The sequence below is a fragment of the Pyrgilauda ruficollis genome, unplaced genomic scaffold (genome assembly GCF_017590135.1).
Source record: "Pyrgilauda ruficollis isolate IOZ18807 unplaced genomic scaffold, ASM1759013v1 scaffold38, whole genome shotgun sequence".
Classification (NCBI taxonomy): Eukaryota; Metazoa; Chordata; class Aves; order Passeriformes; family Passeridae; genus Pyrgilauda; species Pyrgilauda ruficollis.
Window position 1 is genome coordinate 1285217 of NW_024525267.1, and position 25438 is coordinate 1310654.

Genomic DNA, 25438 nt, shown 5'->3' on the forward strand with positions numbered 1-25438 from the left:
ATGTGCTGCACACCTACAAATGGCTATACTAAGTCATAACAGAGGCTTATGCAGTAGTGTTTCTTGTATCTGACAGTGGCCCAAACTGGGTACATAAATAGTTTATCAGAACAGGACAAGATTGAAAATTCAAAAGAAACAGTAGTTTTGACTAATTTTGTTTTCCAGATGTAGAGATAATATTTCCATTTTGATGGACAAATGCTTTCCTGGGAAAAACAAACCAGGTAAGAGGAGCTATTTTAAAATACTTGTTTACTGAACTTTTTATATATTTTAATCCTTCTTTTCAATCAAGAACAAAAAAGTGGCCTGAATTTGATTGTTGCTGAAGAGAAGTCTAGACTCTTCATTTTGGCTGCAGTTACGCTACAGACTCTCTGTTATTTCTGGTTAAGCATTTCAGACATGAGATGTGTAAATTGATTTTTCACAACTGAATTTTAGATATGGAAATTTAAGAAGTAGTGCAGTCTTGAAGTATAGGCTGTTCCTATTTGGCACAGGTGATTTGCTGAGTACATTATTTTTTTTTTTTTAACTGACTGTATTAGAAATACACTTTCCTGGGATCTTACTATTTAGTTATTTTCAGCTATTCCTGGTGATCAGAAGAGTTTTCTCATTCAAGTGTGACTTGTTTGTTTTTTCAGTGGTCTAAGGATTCCTGTATTATTTAGTATATGTTTCAGTCTTGAACTGATGAAGTTCTGAGATAACATTGAATTTCCCTTTCCACATTTTTAAATATAGACATAAGAAATACTATGTAAATAAGCATTCATTGGTGAAAATTGGCCTATTAGGGTTTTTTACGACTGACTGTTTTCTTCATTGCAATAAACATGTAAAAAACAGTGATGCTGTCATCACTGGGTAATGAACCTTGGTATAATTTTTTTCTAAAATGTGTAGTAAAGACATAATTATTATGAGTTTATAAATAACCATTTCAAGAATAGCATAAGTAGTGCATGCATAATTTCTGTCTCTTTTGTAGTAAAAGTGAATGATTAAAATGTTTTCAAATAGAACTTAATTGGAAATGCCATTTCTTTAGATGAAATAGCCAAATATATGGAAAAGGTGAAGGTACTCAGCTATGAAGAGAAACCTGTTTATCAGCATTTCCGAGAAATACTTCTGCAAGGTCTCAAGGCCATAGGACAAAAAGATGATGGTGTGCTTGACTTTGGCTTGGTGGAGAACGGAGACTTTCAAAGAAATCCTGTGCAAAAGGTTTTACTCTAAAAATTCATGTCCTCTTTTATTGCATTTGGTTGAGTAAGAGTTAATGATATTGGAAGTAGGTGTCATAACTTAATCCAGTAGCAAATAATTAAATAGTGAAATGTTTAAGTCCTAGTTGCACACGTTATTTTTCTAATTAAACTTAACTAATTGTTAATAAAACTTAATACAGAATGATGTTTATAGAGGTACTTTCATAGTAGATAGTACCTTAGATAACAAAATTTGTATACCTAGATATAATGATGTTTGAACATTAATTTGGTTAATTTACTTATTTCTTTCAATTGGTAAAACTCTGGATGGATCAAGTACATGTAAGATTAGCCTAGTTTTTGTTTCATATTAGTTTCCTTTCCATGACTAGTTCAAAGCTTAGTTTTAAATATGCATCTTTATGGCAAGTATTTGATTCTGGAATTCACATATTGATTTCACTAATCTCTTATTTTTGAGTCTTAACTGTATTGGTAGGCTAGGAGTGTTTTCTTCCTTGTATTTAAGAAGCCTTAAATGCTGGACTTGAATTCCAATTTGAATACAGCATTAAAGACTTTAAGGTTTAGAGAAAGTATGTTAAAGCAGCTTATACCCATAAAAAGGTGGTCACATAATGGGACAGTAATTATCATCTTCTACTTCAAACTGCATTTATTACTTCTTTATTTACATTTGTTAATAGCAGGTGGGCAGTTTACTGGTTCCTTTAACATGAACCAGGGAACTGAGAATTATAATACAGGATAGTAGTACAAGTATGTTGCTTGCTTACTGACATGATCAGCAGTGTGTTAAAGATGGGGGAAAGCAGGAAATAAAAAAACCTGAAGAATTCTAAAGTTTTCTGAAGATACATGTTCAGCATTTCTTAGATCTTTTTGCCCAGTAAATAGTATTTTGGCTAAAATCATACAGCTGTGGTCTCTATACTAATATTTTCTGCTGAACTGAGTGTAAAGGTCCCTCCAAAAGTAGATTTTGATAGCGTAAGTTCTGGTCCCTCTGTGGTTTGATATGGCTTGAGACCTGTATTTTGGGGAAAAAATAATCCATCTTTAATGGTTGGCTGTTTTTTTTTGCTGAGTAAGTTGGCCTGCTGCAGAGCTAACATCTGTGACCTGTAATGTCCTTGTCCAGCAGAGATGTCTGGTGCACATTTGCAATGGAATAAAAACTTGAAAAAATCTTGGTTTTTTATCCTGTGTCAGTGAAGACCCTTCCCAGAGGGTGGGATAATCCTTTTCCATAGGTTCTTACCTCCTGACCTCAAATAGAAGTAAGCCTATTCATTGGGTTCCTTTTTTTTTTAATAGTTTGAGAACCGTGTGCATGGTCAGCTTTCTCAGTTGTCACAAAGATGAAGCACTTAGATAAAACAGGGAGTGATACTGGCCCACATGAGTAAGTGTTTTCAGCTGTCTGCTTCATGTTTCAGTGGGCTTGGTGCTACTTCATGCCAGCTACTGCTGGACAGAATAAGATTGATGGACATCATAACCTTCTTGCTTTTGACCAAACACCAGGACAGATGATTCTTCCTTCTATGTTGCGTTTTGTAGGCCTTGTAACAGCTGCAGCATAGGCTAGGGTAGAAGATAACTTAGTGTTTTAAAGATAACTTCCAAATTCCAAACTTCATTAAAACTACTCTCCATAAATATAATTTGCCATTGATCAGTAGCATTTTGCCTCTGAAAGCCAGGATGTTCTATCACATGCTGAATTTTGTTTGACATGCTTAATGCCTAATCTGAAAAAGAAAAATGCAGTCTGGCATCCACCCTTGAGAAGATTGTGACCTCTAACACAAAATATCTATGACATTTTGGCCCTACTATCTTTTAATCACAGCAGGTCTTAACACACCTATTCTTCATTTCTTTTGGTACAATCTACCATAACATTTTCTTAAAACAGTGTTATTTGACATTCCGAAGTTACGGTGTTTCATAGCTAGGAGATAATATTTCTAGCTTCTGTGTAAATACCTTCTTAGGCTGTAGGATTCTCCTGTGCTATCAGCTAATTGAGCCGTGGTAGGCATTTATATGTTACATATAAACATGGTTGTTCTGGAATCTGAGTCATTCTCCAGTATTGGTATCTGGGTAAAAGTCACAGATGTCTGCTGTATTAAAAGTTAGCATTTTATTTTCTATATCATGTCTCAAGTTTCCCCAGATGTATGAGTAAATTAAACATAGTCCACAGATGTGCTTAAGGTTTTTCCTTTTTTTTTTTTTTCCTGTATAGTAAACATGCTAGTTTGTGAGTGTGGTATTCTCTAGTAGTTCTAGACAAACAAGCTAGCAGTACCACATATTGAAGGAAGTATTTCAAGCTCTTGACTAAATTATTTAGAGCAAGGACCACATTTTACTGTTGTTCAGTGCTGAAGAGTGTCTGGGAAATATTGGGAGTGAAGTAGTGTGGAAAAATACAGATCTTAGTGATTTGTGGTTCCTTCTAATGTTCAGGTTCAGATGTGCAGGTGTTGCTTTTGTCAGATGAATGCTGCCTGATTTCTACCGCTATGTAATTCACCTGCATCAAGATTAAGAAACCACTTTTTATTAAATAAGCTTGGAAACAAGATAAATGTATTTTGCTTTTCTGTAATATGTATTGAATATCTGTTTTTCTGATGAGCATTTAAAATGTTTCCTAGTACAATTGGGAGGAGTGCATTATCTCTCATATAAAAGCAGTACAGTGCTGAAATAGTCCTCCTTAATTTTGGTCAGAATGAACAAAAGTGTCTGTGTTTATTCCTGCCTAATGCATCACAAATCTGCTGACATGCTAACCTTGGAGTCTTGGCTGGCGGTAATCAGGCCTGTGCACCGGCAGGAAAGATGTACCTAATGCACTCCATCAGTGCAGTTTGCATATGGAAGTTCTCACAGGGGAGCTGCCCTGTGCCAGCTGAGGGTTACCTGCCCACTGCAGTTATTGTATGTAATTATCGAACCAATCTGTTCAGCCCAGCAGGGTTTAGATGGTAATCATGAAGCAACACTTTGGAAAGGAAAGATGTAATGCACTCTCTCCTTCTCCTGTGAGCTGTGTGAAGTTGTAGCCACTTTTAAAGCTGTATTAGTAAAGCTCTAGTCTCACACAATTAAAAAATAAATAAATTAAGAAGAAGGAAAAGTAAAACTCCTCTGGTGTTCCATGCTTTTCGTGTATGTCTGATACACTTTATCTTTTGCAAAAATCATGGCTTTAAAACAATAATTTTCCGTAACTACTTCAGGAATACTTTGCAATAGTAAGATTAATTGTAATACACAGATAATAAGAGTTCTATCCATTTAGAGGTTTTAAGATAATGGACCTTGAATAGAGTCCAGATTTTCCAAATACCTCTCTTTAGAACAGAACCCATGGTTGCTATTTAAAAAAAAAAATACTGTCAGTGATTATTAGCTGCTTTTGAGCTGTGCAAAGAAAGCCTTAAGAAGCAAGGATCCAAACAAACTTGACTTTAATGTGGTGTAATTTTTTTAGAAAACTCAATTAATATGAACTTGGGATAAAATGTTATGTGTTCTTTAAGTTTTTCAGGTTATTCCTTTTGTAACATGTATTCAGTGTGAGATAAAAAAAACCCAGGTTATGATCACAACACCTCATGTTTTTCTAAATCAAAATTTCAACTGCTAAAGTGATCTGCAGATTGGGGAACTGTTTCGAGTTGTGTATGGATTAGTAACACTATTCTTGTGTTAATACAAGAATACATTTTTTCTGCTACTGGAGACATTTTATAATATATAATATACAAGAAGGCAATACCTTGTGAGGATATTGTCTGCTTTACATGGTCTTTCTTGCTCTTGAGATCAACTGCTAATTTTCGTAATTTTTTTTTTTCAGAAAAGAAGAAAGGCAGCAGCTACAGCCAGTGAGAGCACTGAGGCAAAAATGGATGATTCAGGAAGTCCAAAGAAAAAGAAAGCTGCTATTTCTAGTAAGTCAAAAGATTGTTCTGACAGTCACATGTACTGGTGTGGCAGGATACCTTGGCTAAAGTCCAGACCCTCACACAGCCACTTGCTCCCCTCCTCAGTGGGACAGAAGGAGAAAATAGGATGAGAAAACGTATTAATTAAAAAAAAGATGAAGAAGTCTTTTACTGTTTACTGTTTTGGACAAATCAGACTCAATTTGGGGAAAATAAATGTAATATATTGCAAATTTAAAATAAATTTGGATAGCGACAAACATTAAAACAACACCTTTCATTCGCTTTCCCCCAAACTCAGCCTAACTTTAAACTCTACCACTCTTCTTGTTCAGTGCAGGGGTCCTGGAGGGGAAGTGTGCTGTGGTCTCTGCTGCTCCTTCATCCTTACATTTTCCCCCTGCTCCAGTGTGGGCTCTGTTTTGGGTTGTAGACTTTCAGGAAAAAAAAAAAAAATGGTGGTCCAGTTTTTTTCAGGAAATATAAATTTTTTCCAGGTTGGGCTCTCACATGAGTTGCAGGGGATATCTCCTCCATTCTGGGTCCTTCCTGAGCTACAGGGAATATGCACTCTTATGCAATGGAATACCACTTCCACCTCTGACTTTGGTGTTCTGTCTGCTGTTTCCCCCTCTTCTCACTGCACTGCTACTCCCTTTCTACCTGTCCAGCGATTTGTTTTTTGTCCTTTCTTAAATCTTTCCACAGAGGTGCCACAAACAAATTTGGCTCAGCTTTGGCCTACAGTGGGCTTGTTTTGAAGCTTTGGCCTGCAGTGAGTTTGTACTGGAGCCAGCTGGAAAGGGCTGTGTCAGGTACAGGAGAGCAGCTGGCTTCTCCCCACAGAAGCTAGCCCTCAGCTTACCAAAACCCAGCCACATAAAATACCCAATAGAACCTTTAGCAGTTCAAGTGCTTTTGATCTTTTGTAATTTCTTGTTAGATTAACTTTGTTAAATAAACTTAAAATATTTCAACTTTCTGTGTAAGAAAGGATTATGCTCCAATTAAGTAGTGCCCAAAGCTGGTGAAATTGCTAGGTGATAAAAATTGGTAGCTGAACCAATATATTTTCATTTTGCCATTCTCTGCTCATTCTCATTTTTGTCCTCCTGTCTTGTCCAGTTCACTGTTAGAACATGCTGACTCCTCAGGATTCCTCTGCACAGAGTGTTAAAGCCAAAGGCTAGCAGCAGAAGCTTCCAAAAGCAAGCATGTTTAAAGTCAAGGAAAGGATTATCTATAAGGATAGAAAATGCTGAAGCTATTATTTCAGTGTAATTTGGCATAGTTTCAGTGCAGTATGGAAAAAGTCATGGACAGATAAAGTAGGATTATTGAAAATCCAATGTGAGAAATCTTCAATAGATCTGTATAGGGAAAGCTGGTGGTGAGTGTCCAGTTAAACTGCTTTATGGATCCAGCTTTGTAGTTCCTTTATGTAAATGTGAACTGAATTCAAGTAATAGCAAAGATATTTTTCCTAAAGAATTTTTGATTTATAATTTTAAGTAAAATACCAGATGTTGTCTGTGGTCAAATAGTCTAAAAATAAAGCAGTAGGACTGAAGTCTACCCCAAAACAAATGTCCTTGTTTAAAAACAGTTTGATGGAGAATGGGAATGGGAAACTGTAAGCTTTCAAAGACAGTAATAATATTGGTGAGTTTTGGATTTACCCTGGTATACTTACTCAAATTTTGGGGCACAAAGTACAAGGAATAAAGCTAATGTTATTCCAGGAGGTGACTCTGCTTTGGTCATTTTCAGCTGTTCATATTATAGAATTTTAATCATTAAGACCAGTGATTATTTCTGGTTTTTGAATGTGTATTTACTTACTGATTTCAGTTTATTATAAATTCTCTAGTTTGTCAGTGGCTGGAAAAGTATTAATTGGATTATACTTTCTTTCAAAGCAATAGGATGATGCTGACACAGTTTTCGCATTTATGCTTATATGATGCTGACACAGTTTTAGCATTTTAGATATAATTTAAGACTTTTTAACAAAATGCTTAATACAGTTGACTATTTTCTGGTTGTGATTTGATACACATGCGCAGAACATACTTTCTTTTCTTATATTATACTACTTTTTCCTGGGATTGTAGATTGAAATTCTTATAGAAAGAGATGGAAAAGAACTTGAAGAATTGCAGTCCAGGTGGTGACATCAGCTTTTTCTAAACAATGAGGTTTTTTCAGATTAAGTGAAGGTATTTGGGAGGCTGTATAGATTTTCAACATAAGCTTAAATGAGAAAAACTTGCTAGTTCAATAAAGTTAGAGATGAAATGGTTCTAATTTCACCTTTTTACACTACTCAATTTAATGAATACCAAGTAGAGGGAGTACATAAAATGCTTTCAGGTGAAATGTGATATATGTACTTACTCATTTGGTTCTCTCCAAATTTGGAATTAAAAACTTCACCAACTACTACATGATTCATAAACCTGTGTTGAAGGAAAGGGTAACTGTATCATAATAGTTTCTGATTCTGATGCTTTTCTAGTTTGAAAAGGACTGATTATTATAGAAATACTTAAAACTGTGTTTCCAAATCTGACTAGTTTTGTGTTACCATGGACTTGTTTCTCCATTAAATGGTTCTTCCTGTGACTTAAAAAAAAATCCTGAAAATCCTGAAGTTCAGTAAAATGGATATTTTCCTGATACCTCTTAGTTGTACAATTTGAGGTTGAGTCATCCAGGAATGCTTTAAAAGTTGTTGAAACTCTATATTATTGGTTTCTAAGAGGCATAAATATGGTGGAATGGTGGTTACTCTTCAGGTATTCAAACAACAACTCATAAATGTTTCAACAAAAAGCAATAGCAAGAGCTGTGCAGCCTCCTGCTGTTCAGCTCATCAGCATTAACCACATCTGACTATGCAGTTTGTCTTGTCCAGTCCAAAAGATTAGTTGTCCCCAAAAGATCCTGATCAGCTGTGTGGCATTTTGAGTACCCTAAGGTGATCAGTGGCCATAGGAAGTCTGCCAGTATTGAAATCTGCTGGGGCTGGGGAGCCCCCAGACTTGTAGGAGGAGGAAGAAAGAATTGTTTGAGGACCTTCAAAAGCTACTTAAATTAGAAAAGGTGTGGTAGGAGGTGCTTTTAATGTTAAAGATTATTAAATATTGTGGATAGGGAGGTTAAAATAGATTTGGTTTACATTTAATTTATCTTTGTGGTTCTTCATGAATAGTAGGGTTTTTTCTGCAATTTGCAAGTGACAAATTCAGTGAGAATTACTTTGAACATGTGCCACTAATTATAATAAAGAGAAAAAATTAGTGTCCAACATGTAAAATATGGGAGTGTTACTGTGTACTTCTGTGTGTGCTTGGAACACAGTTCTTTATTTAATCTACCTTTATGTTTTGGGCTTGTTTCTGTACAATATTTTCAGATCATTTCTAGCACTTAACCACATTTAAAATTTAAGTAATTTATGTTCCCTTTTAACACTTAATGGGACTTTCTTGTGTTTGCTGCTAATAAAAAGTATTAAAACAAAACCTCTTGTAACAAAAATTTTCCATGTGTAATGTTTTGTATAATGACTTTACATGTAGAGGTAAGTAATTTAAGAAAAAAGGTTTTGTCTGGTTTTTTGGTTGTTTTTCTGTGACCTGAAGATGAATTGCAGTATGTTGAACAAGTAAGTATTGCAATTCAAACTCAGATATAAAATTTGCAAGGGAAATTTTTCTACAGGGAAGAAAAGTCATACTGCAGAGACTCAGATTTTTACAGGGAACTAACCTTTTGCAGGATTGCAAGTAATGTTTTGAATTAAACTGCCTTCTTCCTGCAAATTGCTGTGTGGCAAAGAGGAAGGTTAATTTCAGACACATGCTGCATGGGACAAATGATTTCTGTTTATGTACAATTGTGTTTTGAAATATCTTCAGTGAAGCAATTTTTGCAAATAGAAGTAAACCAGTTTCAGTTTCATCTGGAACAATTTTATATGAAAATTTTTAAAAGAACATTCATATATTTGATGTTATCTGTAAGAAATACACAGGCATAAAATCATAAATAATAGATTCTTACATTCTGATGTTTTTCCTTATGAGAATATGAAAAGTATTTGCTTTATTTGTTGCAGGAAAGGGAGTACTTGGCAGAACAGAGTAGCTAAAGCTAAGCTCCATCTCACAATTTCACTGACTTTTCTCTCTCATCCCCACCCCACAGTCATATATTTACTGGAATTCAAGTCCATATTTGCATTCTTCTGGCCTCTCATTTTTTTTTTCTGAGTTGTATTTCTGAATTCCTGTAGAAAAAGAGCTGCAGAGAAAACAGAAAAAGGCAACTAACCACAACTACTATTTGTCGCCCTTGCAATTTCTTCAGCAGCTTCAGAGCACTGAAAAATGCTGGTCTGAGAAGTGTTACTCACCAGGTTTTTTCAGTTAGGCAGGGGTTTCCTGGCTGAACTGGGAAAGAGCTTGTCAGAGGACTCTTCCTTAAAGGAAGGAAGAGTTTTCTTAAAAGAAGACTTGATCTTCTTACAGTCTTCTTAAAAGAAGATTTTGTCTTTTATCTTCTTTAAAACAAAAGTATCTCTTCATTGGCACCATATTCAAAGTGCCCAAAATGGTTGGAGAATGTTGGTGTTTAACTCATTAAATACTGCAGCCTGCCTAAGTTCCCATTTGATGTTTCCTCTGTTTTCAGATATTCTAACCTATGATATAACTTAGCAGCCACCTAAATCCTACCTGATTTTATCTGCTCGGTTATTGTGTTTTCATGTTTCCAAATCTCTCACTGTCCTCCTTTTCATCAAAGAAGGCAATTTAAACAGGAAAGTAGTGGTTTTTTTTTTACCAAAGGAACTTCTGTAATTTTATAAAAACTTTAATTTTTTCACTTGTGCACAGTTTTATTTCTTAGTTGTAAGACTTGTGTGGTTCTAAAACAGTGTACGTGGAATTGGAAGATGAGAAGGGACATCAAGAAGAGATCTGCTCTATATATCAGTCTAATCAATTTATGTTGGTATCAATCTTGATAGATGCCAATATTTTATCTTAAAAGCTGTATGATTATTCTAAAACTTCCCTGGTCAACACCACATGTAATACTTAGTTGTCCTTACTATTACAAAGGATTTAATAAGGGGGAGTATTTTAATATTTTTATTACCTAATATGAATTTCCCTTAAGCTTAGTAGTTGTTCTAGCCACTGTGGACATGAAAATCACACTTATTTTATGCAGTGACCTTTTGCACATTCTATGTCTCCCTTTTTTCCTTTTTTTACTCTCTTCAGATAAACTAGATAAATTCAAGGTTTTCTTCTTGTTTTTGTTAGAGAACTGGAAACCACTTTTTCTCCCCATTTTTCTCAGACCTTTTTTGTAGGACAGAGCCCAGAACTATACACAGTACTGCTGGGTTTCTTTTGTAAAGCTTTGTTTTGCATTGTTCTCTGCCTCCTTGATTCACCCAAGCTGACTCACTGAGCTTCAATGATCAGTGACTCCCACTGCTCAAAGGCTGTTGTCTTAAGCAAGCAGCTTCTTTCTTCAGGAGTTCCATGAACTTAGGTTTTGCTTTTCTTTACCTGTACACTTGACATGGATTGTGGAATTATATATAGTTTTACAAGCAAGAACTGAAGTAGTTAGGCATACTATCTTCAAGGAGGAATTTAGGATTAAGAAAAAAAAATTACGTGACTAGGAGATGAAAAATATTTCATTGTTACTGTATATGCAAAAAGGTAGAAATTTTTATTATGTGTAATATTTTTTTGTCAAAGTGACTGCAGTTGAATGCGATTCACAGAAATAAGCAGTGACATTTTGTTTTCTTCCTTTTCCCTGGTAGTAGGCAGGCAAGAATCAAAGTGCAGGTAGGTTTTTATTATTACTTTTAGGTATGGTCTTTTTGAACAACCTGCCTGCCAGGTTTACTAGGAATCTTACTTAGATGGGATTATTCCTTACCTTTGTTAATAAAATATTGTCAAGTGATAGTTTGGATCTGTAGGCACTGTTGTACTGATAACTGACCTGATTTAACAGCTGACATGGCCAAACAGAAATCTTCCTTTCTTTTTCACCTGTGTGCCTTCTACCTCCCCTTGTATAGACTCCATTCAGAATGCTCTAAGATGCCACAGGTCATTAAATTGTGAGAATACCAGACCAAAATTTTGTTGCTAAGTGTCCCAGTTTCAGCTGGGATAGAGTTAATTTTCTTTGTAGTAGCTGGTGAAGTGCTGTGTTTTGGATTCAGTGTGAGAATAATGTGGATAACACAGATGTTTTGGCTGTTGCCGAGCAGTGCTTGCCCTAAGTCAAGGACTTTCCAGTTTCCTGTGCTCTGCCAATGAGGAGCTTCACAAGAAGCCAGGAGGGAGCACAGCCAGGCCAGCTGGTCCAAACCGGCCAGAGGGATATTCCATACCATGGAATGTTATAGCCAGTATATAAATTGGGGGAGTTGGCTGGGAGGGGCCAGTTACTGCTGGGAGTCAGGCTGGGCATCAGTCAGTGAGTGATGAGCTCTTGTATTGTGGATCACTTGTGGGTTGGGGTTTTTTTACATGTGTGATAATTAATCTCTTTATTTTTACCTTTTTTTTTAATTATTATGTTTTATTTTATTGTAATTATTAAACTGTTCCTATTTCAATCCATGGGATTTTTTTCCCCTTTTTCCAATTCTCCTCCACTTCTCACTGGGAAGGGAGGGGGATTGAGTGAATGAATTCTGCATGGTAGGGAGTTACTGTCTGGGGTTAAATTGTGATCCCAGAGCTGGATGAGCTTAGCACAAGATCAAAAAAATAGCTTAATACTGGAAAGCATTATAAAACTAAAAATTTGGCACATGGGGAGGAAGGAGGGGTGTAGATTTTGTAGAGGATCTAATTCCTTTGGTGAAGATGAGCTAAAAAATGACTCAACTGTATGTGATGATACTCTTGGAGAAGTTGAGCTGAACAACATGTTTTTTAGGAGAAGGTCAGTGTCCAGAAATAGTTGAAGATTCTCCTCTGTCCATGGCATGTTCCCCATCTCCACTTAAAGCTCAATGAATGATTTGATTTGAGCTATACTTTTAAAAACTGAAGGGTTTTTTTTTACTATCTGTTTTTATTTTATTTAACACACAGTTTATCTTTTTGTTTTGTTTGAATTGCAGATGCAATTGCTGCCAGAACACAGAAGATGACCTCTCCAAAACCCAAGAAGACCACAGCAACCAGAAAGAGAGTCCAGAAGTAAATAATATATGGAGCAACAAATTAAGTTGCTCTGTGGCTCATTTCCGATTATTTTTTTTTGTTGTTGTTGGTAGCACTGGAATCTTTTTCTTTCCTTTTTAAATGATGAATCCTGTAAAACATGGACTGCTGTTTGTACCTGTTTTTGAAGAATAAATGTTTTATTAAAATATTTGCATAATTTATATACACGTAAATACTAATGCAAAATTTTGCCAACTTCTGAAGTGGGGATGCATTTTTATTCTTTATATACATGAATTCATGTCTTAAAGGCAAACTAAAAAAGAGTGCTTTTTTCCTGCTTTGTAATGTAGAGATAAAGCCTTATTTAATGGTTTCATTATGGATACTGTATAAGAAACAGCAGTGTTGCATCTGATTTCTCACAGTTCTGAGTAAAGTCATATTGGTGGTCACTTAAATGCACACTGAGATGAGTCTGAAAAAGCATAAATAGCTTTTAAATATGTTTCAAGTGTTTGAATTAAAAATAGAGCGAAAGGCAAAAATCATGTCCTTCCATTCTAGTTTGTATAAAATGCATTTAATTCTTTGGAAGACAGGTACTCAATTTTAGCCCTTTTTCTTGCATAGTATTTGTGTTTGTATCACTTTTCCAATTATTCACAGTTTCTCTGGAAAGGAAGAGACCAGAATTTCAGACAAAGGGCCCAGGGCAAAGAAAGGATCAAACCAAAAGCCGATGCCTATTCTCAACCACCACCTCAGGTTTTCTTTTTATATTAGTGAAAAGACTAGAATATAATTGTGAATAACTTTATGCAGGATCTAGTTCCAGTGAAATATTGTCTCACATCTGCTTCCCACAGCAATAGTGGTTTACCTGTTTAATACTTGAGGAACATGAAATCTTCCAAATCCTTTTGTACAAGCACTTCCTTGGTTAGCTTTGAGTCCTCTATTCAGAATTGTAGGTCAAAAAATAGTGTTGACTTCCAGTGTGAATTCAACTGGAATTCAGCATTGCTACTTTTCATATATCTACTGCAACATACACATAATGAGGCATGAACATCATTCTTATCAGGGCAACCAAAAGTTTGGCAAACCAAAAGGAATCCATATGAGCCAGTGAGAGTGTATTCGTGTGGATGTCCAGCTTGCTTGATGGTATAATGCCTGAGTAGCAACTCATGAGATTAAATGAATATGTTGTAGCATGAAACGAATGAATGAATGATGAGGTTATGTTTGAGACAAGGGAATCCATTGTTTTGAAATAAAACTGGAATACCATATTTAAGAGGTGCTTTCTCATTTCTGTTGATTGTTAGGTTTGTTTTCCTGGGTATTAGCAAAGTGTGGCTGACAACTTTAAGCATAGCGTTCTTTTCATTTCAGATGTAAAAATAGGATTGCTAAAACCTCTCTCATGTTTAAAACTCTTCAAATCAAACTATCATTTTAATGACTTCGTTTAATCATTTTGTTCAGAAAGTACGTTGCACTGTTCTGAGTAGCTATTGTCAGGAAGGCATACTGTATTCTCTTCCTTGTCACATACTCAAAGTTAATGTCATTCTTTTGTACTTCGGTTGTCTGACATTTTGATTTTTTTAGTAACTTATTTACCAGTAAACTTCCTTTGATTACTTTCCAAGTTTTCAAGCAGTGTGTTTTCTTTTGACACCACCAAAGCCAAATGGAACAAACAGTTATTTTCATATATTTGAAAAGAATGTTTTGAGGTACGAATTTCATAAGCCACCCCTACCTCCTCCCACCCCAAAAATTTCCCGGAAAAAGAAGTCCTGGCAGGTGTTCTGTGAAGGGAAAGGGTGCTTTTTATTCAAGGTGGATGTTGTTTCAGGGCTTGTCTCTGCTCACAAGGCACTGCAAAGCCCCAGGCTCCAGCTCGCTGTAACTGCAGTAGTGTTTAAAGCGTGGGACGGGCAGGAGGAGCGGAGGGGAAGGCTGTGATCATACCCGCAGCGCTGCCGTATGGATCACATACAGTGCATGCTTGCACACACGTGTTCCCTCTGCTTTGCAAAGCGCTGATGGGGAAATACAGCACTTGACGAGAGGCGGAGGGTGCAGTTGGATTTTGTTGACATCCCCGTTTGAAAGTAAAGCTCCTAACACAAAAGAAGCAAGCTGCCTTTAGACTGCATTTACTGCTCTTGATGACTCCAGTTGTGTGTAAATATTAGAAAACAGCAGGGTCCTGCATTCCAAGAATCACTTGAGCAGTGCCATGAAGACAAGTGTCCTTACTAGTATTGTAGTCATACTCCCAAGCTCTCCTGCTGTTTCTAATCTGTGCGTGCAGCCGTGAAAAAACTGGACTGACATTTACAGGCACAGCAGGGAGACGCTTGAGAAGGGAATGTTAAAGACTCCGCTACCTATGTTTCAAAGTGGCCACCATACATGATAAATCTTCACAGGAGAACTAGTCAGCACTTCAGCTGATGGTGTAATGAGGATATTGATAATGAAGCACAGAATGCTTCTTTTAGTGCTTGAATATTTTGCAGACAGATTGTTTATATTTTCCCCTAATCTAAAATATCTGGAGAGACAGTCAAATTCAGGATGGATATAACATATTTTTTAGATGGTGATGGTTTGATAATTTTTACAGGATTATTTTCCAATAAGTTAATATAAAATAATAATTCCCAATATTTGCTGCAGCTAGCATTAAGAAGGGGGTCAGTTGCTTTCCTGAGTAGTTTGACAGACTTTTCTCACTGTTTTGTCCCAGTGAGCTGCCAGATTTGGGATGCCATAATACCAGTAATGCAATTAGGTTTTCTGCACGTTGTCTGGTTGACTTCTCAGTTAAGAGTTTCTTTCCCTTTGGGAATAAGACTAGACAGACTGTCATTTGCTATTACTAATTCTGCTTAGCATTATCACTGGAGCTTTTTTGTAATTAGCTATCTTAGTTGGCTCTTAAATTTTAATAGCCAATTGAAGCTACATTTTAGCCAAGTTCCATATCTAAATTGCATTCAGTCCATTAACAAAGTTGGTTAAAAGGCTATTAAAACAAAAGCCAATATATGGTGGTTAGCACTTACATCTTTGCAGCAGTAGAACTACCAGCCTTCAATGAATATTCTAAAGAAAAGGCACTTCCTTCTAGAAAGGAAGTGCACAAAGAATGACCAAAGTTTGTTTTGGGAACAAAGGCTGATATGCAGAATACTTATAGAAAAAGTAAATAAGTTGAAGTGTGTCCTTTCTGGACGAAGGTGGGAAAGATGGCAGGGGGAGATGTAGAAGGGGGCAATTAATGGTTCTGCTCAGATTTGACAGGTTCTGGAAAAGCCAAATAAATGAAATGATGTTTTTCTCCATTTCAGCTGATCAAAATTATTAGCAAAACCATCTGAAGCACCTTCTGGTGGAATTGTCATCTTGCTGAGTTTAGTTTGTAAAACATCCTGCCAGACATTAAAAAAACTGTAAGCCTGCCAGCACATAGGCTCAGAGCACCACTTCTCTAATTGATAGACCCTATAATTTTCTTTTTTTACTGAAGATCATGGCTGGATACCTCAGCCTCCCATGTAATTTAATGTAGCATCAGTCTGAATTTTTTATCCCTAGTAGCATTTGTTTAAATTAGCTTTTTCTCCTCTTTTCTTTCTTAAGGTGTAGACAGGAGATTAACTGCCTTTGGTTCATCCTGTGACTAATAATGCCTTTCTCAGACTTTTTTGCTTTAAAGAAAAATCTTTACTTTTGGGAAGACGTCAGATAATAACGCTGCTATGGCTTTAACAGAGTCTACCAGTTGCTGATGAGCTCTTTCAAGGATGGTTTACAGTGCCCTGTATAGGTGATGATAGGTGAGTATCAGTAGCTTCATTGTAGGAGGTGTGAGGCAGACTCCAGATTGTGTCTTAATAACCAGTATATATCTGCTTTTGCCAGCATATGTAGTGGGACATGAAAAGTATAGTGTCCAAGTTTTACCAGTTCTGCTGTAAAACAGAACACAGAGCTGGTGCTCTGAACAAGAGTCAGATCCCATTGCTTGTAGTGGCACTGCAACATCAAACTGACTGGGAAAGCTCTGTGGGAGTAAATACCAATTTCTTTACCTCCCATGTTGTTTTTGGGGCTTCTGGGCTCTTTGCAAAGATGAGGTAGTCAAAGGGAGAAGGAATCTGTTCTTTGTGAGAAGTGATTTTCATTATGTCCTTTCTCAAGGGCAGAGAGAAAGCAGATGTGATGGGACCAACTTTTTTGAAAAGTCCTGGAGTCCTAGCTGGGATCTTAGATAGCTTTATGCAACTGCACGCTAACTCATAGGCATTTCAGTTTTCTTCACTCATATTATCAAGATTCAGCAGCTGAAGATTTAGAAAGTTGATTCCATGAATTTGATCCGTCATTTAAGTTCTTTATCTCCATGAATGGTACCTCTATAGCAACAGTTTGGGGTTTAGAAACATGCAACAGCTCTAACTGGCTGCTACAATTCAACTACTTTTCTCTGCATGGATGTGCCATGTTTTTAAATACGAAGTGGCAAACAGTATTGCACTGGTACTTTCTGGAGTCTGTGTTTCATCTTGTCCTACCAAAACTTGTCTTCTTCCAGATTGTTGTATATCTTGCCCATGTCGTCTTTCATGCCAGATTTTAATGCCCTTGCATTTAGTTCTGCATACAAATACCTGAAATTGTGAAATGGCTCTCAAGTTTCACAGCTTCCTAAGCTGCTATACGTGAAGCTTTTTCTTCCCCATTGAGAATGCTGCAACAAGGCAAAATTGAGGTTTTGCATTTTCTCAGGAGTACCCCTAAGAGTAAAGGAGTTGTGGAGGAGCTGTCATTTGATAGGAGGAAGTTTGTCTTCCATATTTCTACCCCTTGTCTTAGAAGGTCAGCTTTCCAACCTTGCAGACCTCAGCTGCTGTGATGGTCTTTCATAAGTATATTCAAAAGAAAAGTGATGAGAACACAGTGAGACAGCTGTGAAGTATAGTAAAAGTGAAAAGAAAATATACATTTTTATGAACTTTCCTGAATTAATTCCTTTTGCCAGACCACTCCAAACAGGAAGAAGCTGGCACAGTGGGAATCTGCATCTGCAGCTTCTGAGAGAAGAAAAATTCTTCCTTGGCAAATGGAGCTAGAAGCCCAGAAAATTAAGGATTAATATGTTCATTTATACAGAAGCAGTGAGAACACAATAACATGAAATACAACCAAGGAGGATGCATTTAAAAGACAAAAGAGCCCTGGAAGGGACGGTACTTAGCTTTGTTCAGAATGCAAACTCTAACATGCAGTTCTGGGAATTGGTGAATTGCACAGCTTAATGTTAAAAGAAATTACTTCGTACCACAACTAATACACGAGCTGTGCCTTGAAAACCTGAAGGTACTTTCTGCCAGGAGAGGAGTGGAACACTGGATCTACTTGAAAGTAAGTAACCCTCCAGCTAATTTTGTCTATCTGCTGCTAAACCTGAACAAAAACAGTGTAAGTAATAAATTGAATTCCTTTCTGAAAAGAGATATATCTATAAAAAAATAATAATGCCTTTATTCTTACATTCTCACTAATCTCTCATTGTGGAGCTGTTTGCTTTGGATTGGTGAGAGTGGATCTGCAGTAGCAAATGTGCAGTCCCTGACTCAGTTCTAACAATACTTGGTAGCCACAGTAAAAAATATGCAGCAAAGAGCACTACATTTAGAAGACAATGCAGTGCTGAAAATATCTGGGTGTGGTGTAACAACTGGTTTCCTCTGTCACTGAGACATCATCAGTAATTTGTAGGTTTTGGGCTTTTTAATTGGTGAGGTCCAATGTGGAAGGAGACAGAATTTGAAATTAACACTTATCCAGACCAGGTATCACCTGATAAATCTCTTTGGAGACTGACAACAGTTTTTGCCTTTATTATTCTCATATGTGAGATGGTTTATGTGTGGCAGTGAGTTGTGTCACTGATTGCTTGTTTCCCTCCCTCATGGCAAAGCCCTCTTGAAACAATTTTGAAATTTGTCATCCATTTCGGGTGAAAGCGCTGCCCAAGATTTTCTCTAAATCTGACCAGAATATTTTCTTTCAGTGCATGGAAACTATTCTGTTTTGGGGGTGAATTCCAGTTGTTTATATTGAAAGTCTGACCTTTCAGCGGTAGTAGCGCCCAAAATATTATTTGAAGCCAGTAAGGGCTGCAGGTAACCACTATCTCTGAAAATCAAGTTTATGTTCCTCTGAAAGTATATCCTTTGCCTGCTAGGAAGATAATGATATTTTTGGCTGTCAAGCACACTGCTGAATTATCTTTAAAGATTAGGGGTAGGAGCAAAATTGCAAGAGAGACCCTCACAAGGAATGAGTAATTCAGAAGTGAAATTGCATGCTGCAAACCAGTAACTTGAGATGAACCACAGAAATTGTACTTGAACTTGACATTCTTTGATTAACTGTGGGTACTGTGTCCAAGGTAATGAGGAGCTGGAGGAGTGAGAAAAAAAGTATTTAAATGTGTATGTGTTTTTGCTGCATTCTTCACAGTTTTTTTTCATAATGTCTGTTACAAGCTCTTTGAAGATGTGGTTGTCTTCTTACCCCTCTGCATAATACCTGCTGCACTAGAATGTGAGAAGTTGAGTGTCTGTGATAAAATTAATTTCCTTTTATTAGTTATTTTGTTTATTTCATGGCAATATGCTTCTTCCTTCTGCCTTTCAAGGGAGTATTTTGATTATTCAACAAGTATGTTAGCTTTATTAGACTAATTATTTAGCCTCATTAGATTAATTATTAGCCTTAATGAAATTCATGTTGCCCTGAAGAGCAGAAAATGAGGGGAGATGTGGGAAATCTGGGGCACTGGTAGGCACTGAAGTAGGCCAGGGTACAACATTGTGCTTATAGCTGAGGAGATGGAGTGGCTGTTCTGGACAGGCTCTCTTACTTCAGACTGATGATTCAAGATGTGGGTCTTGCTTACAAGTGTGGCTGCCTTGCTGCTTCCTCTTCATCACATCTACCTGGTAAAAGCAAGACAGAGCCATCTGCCTTGGGTCTTTCTGTCATCTGTCTCTTGCAATCCTTTTCAATCTGATTTCTTCCCCATTTCAGCACAGACAATGCCATTTGCTGCACTGTTCTAATCAATCACTCTTGCAATGTTCAGAGCCCTGGGACCAGAAGTCTGAGCCCTGCACAGTACTAGGGGACCCACTAGATCACTGTGGGTCGCCTGAGTTTTGCAGCTTGGCAGGGGCTGTAATATTACATGGAACTTTTAAGGAGACACAAACAGTGCATGAGCGTTTCCTCTCTTTTCTCCCCTAAATTCTCTCCTTTTATTTCTTTTTTCCACTTTAACATCTCCTCGATCTTTATAGGTTCTACAGATGTTCTCTCCCTTCCATCCATTTTCACTCTACTCTCCTACAGAAACATCTGCTGACTTGTCAGAGAAGCCTACACTCTCTGCATTTCCACATTCCATTTTGCCTTTGACAATCCTATTAGTTTTTCTGAAAGACCATCAAACTGGGAATGAAATGTACCAAGGAAGTGATTTCTTCTAGAAAATAATTTTATCCAATTGTATGATGTTCAGCCACTGAAGTATTCCTTTACTTCATAGGCATGATAATTTTCTGTGCATATGTCTCATCTAGGTATGGCTTTTCAGGAGTGCTTGAGTTTCTTAATATATTAATAGCCCCCAAGGGAGAGACCCTACTTATCTCTTGAAGTCTCAAGTATCTAGAATGAAAGATGGACAAAGAATTTTCTAAGTCATCACATTCCACTGGGAGTTTTTTTCCCCTGAGGAAACCTGCCTGAATGCATGGATAGTCCATATAGGTCAGCAGCAAGCAATGGAGTGTCCAACTAAAAATTGCAAGTTATATTTCTACTGCAGGACTTCTTCAGACAAGTGCCAGGGGATATTATGTGCCCAACAGATGATCATTCTAGTAGAACACCGGTCAAACAGAGATCCAAACCTCTGGTGGCAAAGGGAATGACATAATTTTCTGTCTTAGGAATGGCTGCCTGTGCAAAAAGTGGAACTTTAACAGGAACAGCATTCATTAAATAAATATCTGTAATTAAAAAAATTAATGTCCACTAAGAGATTTCCGTTCTTTTGTTTCCTTTGTTGCAACCTGAAGATGATATCTTTGTCTGAACTGGTAAATTTCAAACCCTGCCCCAGTAGATACATTCCAGTAATGGGCAAGAACACACCTGCTCTTGTATCACAAGCAGTGACATGTTTCTAGTGTATGATCTGCTGGCAAGTTATTTAAGCCATCAGCCCACAAAAGACTATCAAACTTGCATAACTACACACCTTATAACAGAATTTGTGAGCACTGCCAGTTAACTATGTTTGTACTAGCTATGGTGCAGGTGTGGTCTGTTCTTTCTCTCCTCCTGGTGACATCCCTATATCTGAAGGAGACAGTCATCAAGAGAAAGGGTAGGGAACATCTGATGGGTGGATGGGAAAGAGGGATTTTAGGAAAGCTGCTCCAGAGACACTTCCTGTCTCCAGGAAATCATAAGTCCCAGTTCCATGTACGCTTGGTAATCATCACTTCTGCCTTTGATACCATCCTGTATTACCCTATTTGCTGTCATTTATTACCACAGGATGCTCTAGAAAGTTTTTCCATTCTGTCACAAGTTCTTCCAGGTCTTATTCCAGGATCTGGATTTCTTACTTTGTGTTTCTCTGGAGGAATCAATCAAACATACGGGATGACTGCTGATTTTCTGCATTAAATTTTAGTAGTAGATTAATCCTGATAATTAATGAAGCACTATCAAATACAGTAAGGGAGACTTTTATAAGTCCAATGAGAAGGTTGGAAAAGTTAGAAAAGAAGGTTAGAAAGAATTAATGTCTCTCTGAATTAGAGCATTTCCTTCCTTTTTGAAGGCTTGGGGTATTTTTTTGTCTTTGCAGACAATCAGCCCAGTCTAAACACTGAAACAATGTGGGTGAATAAAACTTCAACTGATCTTTGATCATTCAGACTGCAGAAATTCAGGGCAAGTCATTGCTGCCTAGTTCTGTTTTCAGAACAAAGGTTTTTAGAGCAGTCAAGTTCAGCAATTACTATTTTTGAAATTTTAACAGATCACTAAGATACATTAATCTTTTCTTTTGCTTCCTTCTCATCAAAGTATTTGATTATCATTTGATGGTTGGAGGACATCACAGTCAGAAACCCTTTGGCTCTCACTGCTGCATCCTTTGCAAAGCAGCAGCTGAGTTCAAGACCTGCCCCAGAATTCATGCCTGGTTTCTACCTCCTTTTGAGAGGTTGAGTGGTGTTAAGAGTTGTACATAGCTTACAGAGGGCATACACATAAGTGAAACCAAATGGAATTGAACTATTTCTGAAATGATGAGGAGTACCTCTGATGCAGAGCATGGTTCTTTTAAGAATTAGGGCATGTTATTCCTCTACAGTTCTTTGCTGTGCCAAAAGAGGACTAGTCAGTGGATTATTTATATAAAACTTGTATTAAGTTTTTCTTCATACTAATGATGAGGATAGCATGTGTAGAAATTAATTTTTACTTTCAGGATTTCTTACTGTTGGTCTGTTTTACCAAGGTTAAGATTCAGTCCATTCTCTGTTAGACTTTTTTGTCCTTATCAATGATCCTGACATTATATTGATGAGATAAAAATATGAAATGGAAGAATCTACAAGCTCAAACTCAGAAAAAGAGCTTTTTATCCCCTTAAGCTATTTTGTCCTTCCTACCCTGCAAAACATAAGCAAGCAATAGAAGAGGAAAATTAATCAACAGCAAACCAAATTATATAAAGAGAGACATTATTTTTCACCTATCCTTTTTAGAAGGGTAATTGAAAGAGACAGAAGTCAACTAAATTTAGTACACTAAAACAATGTACAGTACTGTGAGTACTGCAACCTAATGGATCAAATATAGTTCTTTAAATCCTTCCCATTGCAAATCCAAGGAGAGAGAATAAAAAGAGGCTTTATTTTCAGAGTTGTTAGTCAGTTAACTGTAAAATAATTTCCAAAGATCAAAAGATGTCCTTAATGCTTTATATTGTGTGGATTCAGGTTAGAATATTTTTGTTCTGCAAAGTTTCCATCACCAGAATCTTTTTTTTTAGCTTGTACAGACATTTAAAATCCACATTCATATCTGTTAAGTCCTAGAGAATGAGATTAATTTGGTTCATTCCTGTCTTACATGTTTCTCTAGATGGGCTTGATATCAGTCAGAGAATAGATTCACATTTCAACTAAGCCAATCCAGTGGGCACCCGTGGTCAGTAGCACAGTCCCATTTTCTTTTGCTGTTCCCTGGCTATTGCTGCCCCCTTTGCAGTGCTAATATTGTTGCTCATTGCAGTGAACTTACTAAACCTGCTGGGTGTACAACCCTTTGTTAAAATAGGGCTTGGGACTTTTCTTCTTTTGTTTTCTTAAGTAAAGTTTAAACCCCCTTTTTAACCAAGAAATAATTATATTTCCCTGGCTCATAATACTTTAATATCATCCATTACTGGGCTGGATGTAAATCATTCAGGTACTGGCCAAAAGTAGTTGTTGAACAGCTCTAAATACCTGTACTGTCCCAAGAGTTCAACCTTCCTGAGAAATTCCCTTTTACCTTCAAACAGTGGAGAAACAGCCAAGTATCCAATCAAGCTGCATCATTATGCCTCATCACTGATATTTTCTTTTTGGGAATGAGATATATATATTCTTATAGAATATCTATATCATGCATTAAGTCACATGTCAAAGTCAATTATGAAAAACAAACTTTTGGAGGCCAAAGAAAAAATGAAAAATCTACAATTACCTCGATTTTCCAACATTGCTTCTAGTAGTGGAGCCTCGGGCATCACCAGGCATTGTCACTCAGCCTGGTGCCTGTGTCACATTTTGCTGTCTCCTTGTAACCAATCTAGCAGGTCACAGGGTTAATTCTAGAATGTCCATTTCAAGCTATTAACTTTGTAATCAGAATAAGTGTTGGTTTGGAATGTGATGAAATGGTTTAGAGTAATTTCCAGGGCTGTCAAGATGCACATGCTAGCCCTGTGACTGCAGTGGAAGCTGAATGATTGGCAGGGACAAGCTGGAACCAGTTGCTGCTGGGCTATCCTGTATGGGTTGTTGCATTATCATAAAGTCATGCATAGACAATAGGTGGATTTGATTTTTCACAAAATGGGTTACCAGTAAGTCTATGAGGTGGTCATGACATTATATTTCACTGTAACATTGAGTGGAAATAAAACACACATCCTTTCTCCCAAAAGCAGTGGCCCCCAGAAGTCTCTTTGTGTTAGAAGGGTGATGAAAGCCTTCAAAATTTCAGGCACTCACCTGAAATGTGCATGTCTGAAGCTTTGTGTGGTGTAATTATAAAGGGAAGGCATTCTTCCCAGTAGTATATTACCTGTTTGAGAGAAAGAGAAATTACAAAGAACGTGGAGTGTAAAATGAGTCTTGATGTTTTAAATAGTATTGACTAGGGCCTCTAAAGAATTCCGTGGGCTGCTTGATAAAGCAGAAAGAGACAATAGAGAATTTTCTGCATGCTGGCTTTGCAGGAACATGTTCTATATTTGATTGTTTCATTGGGTGCAACAACAGAGTATGCTAAACATTTGGGATCGATAATGTTTTTGTACATCTTTTTTCCAAAGATGCTAAGTTATTCTACAAGAACTGAGCATCAGCAGGAGAAGCTCATATCTAGGAACTAAGTAGCCTCTTCCCTTTAAAGGGAAACAAGGGACCAGAAACACAGTTCAGCTTGCTCAGCATCACACGCTAAGTCAGGTACTAAATTGCATATAAAATTCCCAGACAGCACATGTCACTTCATCTCCTGGTAGTTCATACAAGCCCTGAAAAATGTTTGTTCTTGATTAATTGTCAAGCTAAATTATTTAGGTCTAATGTTAATGTCCTGTGGAGGCCTTGTGAAGTAAACCAGCCTCAGTCTATTCAGTCAAATTCAAGGAGGTATCTGTCTGCAGTGGAAACTATACAGGTTCTTCTCTAAACTCTTTTCTAAGTCACAAACGAGGAGTAGTGTATGTCCTGGATTGTTTCTCTTGTCCATTCACTTTTAAATATGAAGGGTAGCACTGAACCAACCATCTGGCCAGTCCTGGGTTGGGAATTACATTAATCACCTTAGGATGGCAAATGTATGTGCTGCACCAACCAAACATTCATGTTGCTGCCAATTTCCCAAAGCCCTTTAGCAGTTAAAATATAATTACCTATGTGGACACAAGATGGTTGACTGAATAGGTTATATCATCAACATAATTATAATGCTAGTACTCTGTAGGTGGTGTGGAGGGCAAAAGTTAGCACATTTCTGCCTTTTTATCTGAGGGAAACTTCCTAATGCTTCCAGCAGGGAAGTCAACTTGCTGCTGGGTTCAGTGCCTGTCTCTGTTGCTGAGACTAGATTAGTCTTTGAGCCTTTCTCACCTCTCTTTAAGAAGTAATAAAACTCATACTCTGCTTCTGAGAAGTTCTTTGCATTTTATAAACAAAGAATTATATACAAAAGCAAATTCTGATTGCTTAAGTTTTTTGCAACATCTTGTGTGAACTTTCCCACTACTTTCCTGAAACCTTCCACTTCATACAAGTGGGCACACTAAACAGGCATAACTTTCTTTGCATTTAGAGGATCTGATCTTTTCAAACTGGTAGATACTATTTTTAAAGGAATTTTCTAGTACATCATTAGTAAAATAAAAGGTATATATTCCTTCTGAAATAATTATTTACAATTTTTTATTTTTCTAGTAATTCCATGATTGCAATCAAGTTATCAGTTAGTAGGAAGAATTTTAAATATATATTCATAGAGGGCATTTTCTCAGAAAGGGAAATAACAATGCACAACCTAGTGTCTTAGAGCAGTAAAAGTCCTGCACTGCTTTTACAAGTTT

At 36.9% G+C, this 25438-nt stretch overlaps 1 protein-coding gene across 1 annotated transcript in view; it reads left to right on the plus strand.

Moving 5' to 3' along the window:
• The window catches only part of VRK1 (VRK serine/threonine kinase 1), a 30827-nt gene extending 16718 nt beyond the window's left edge, over positions 1–14109 (plus strand). Inside the window, exons 10-13 of the mRNA XM_041476404.1 lie at positions 169–227; positions 1061–1239; positions 5131–5224; positions 12399–14109. Coding sequence (XP_041332338.1) covers positions 169–227; positions 1061–1239; positions 5131–5224; positions 12399–12481 — 415 coding nt within the window. The 3' untranslated portion in view covers positions 12482–14109. The remainder of the gene's footprint in view (positions 1–168; positions 228–1060; positions 1240–5130; positions 5225–12398) is intronic.
• The last annotated feature ends 11329 nt before the right edge of the window (positions 14110–25438 follow it).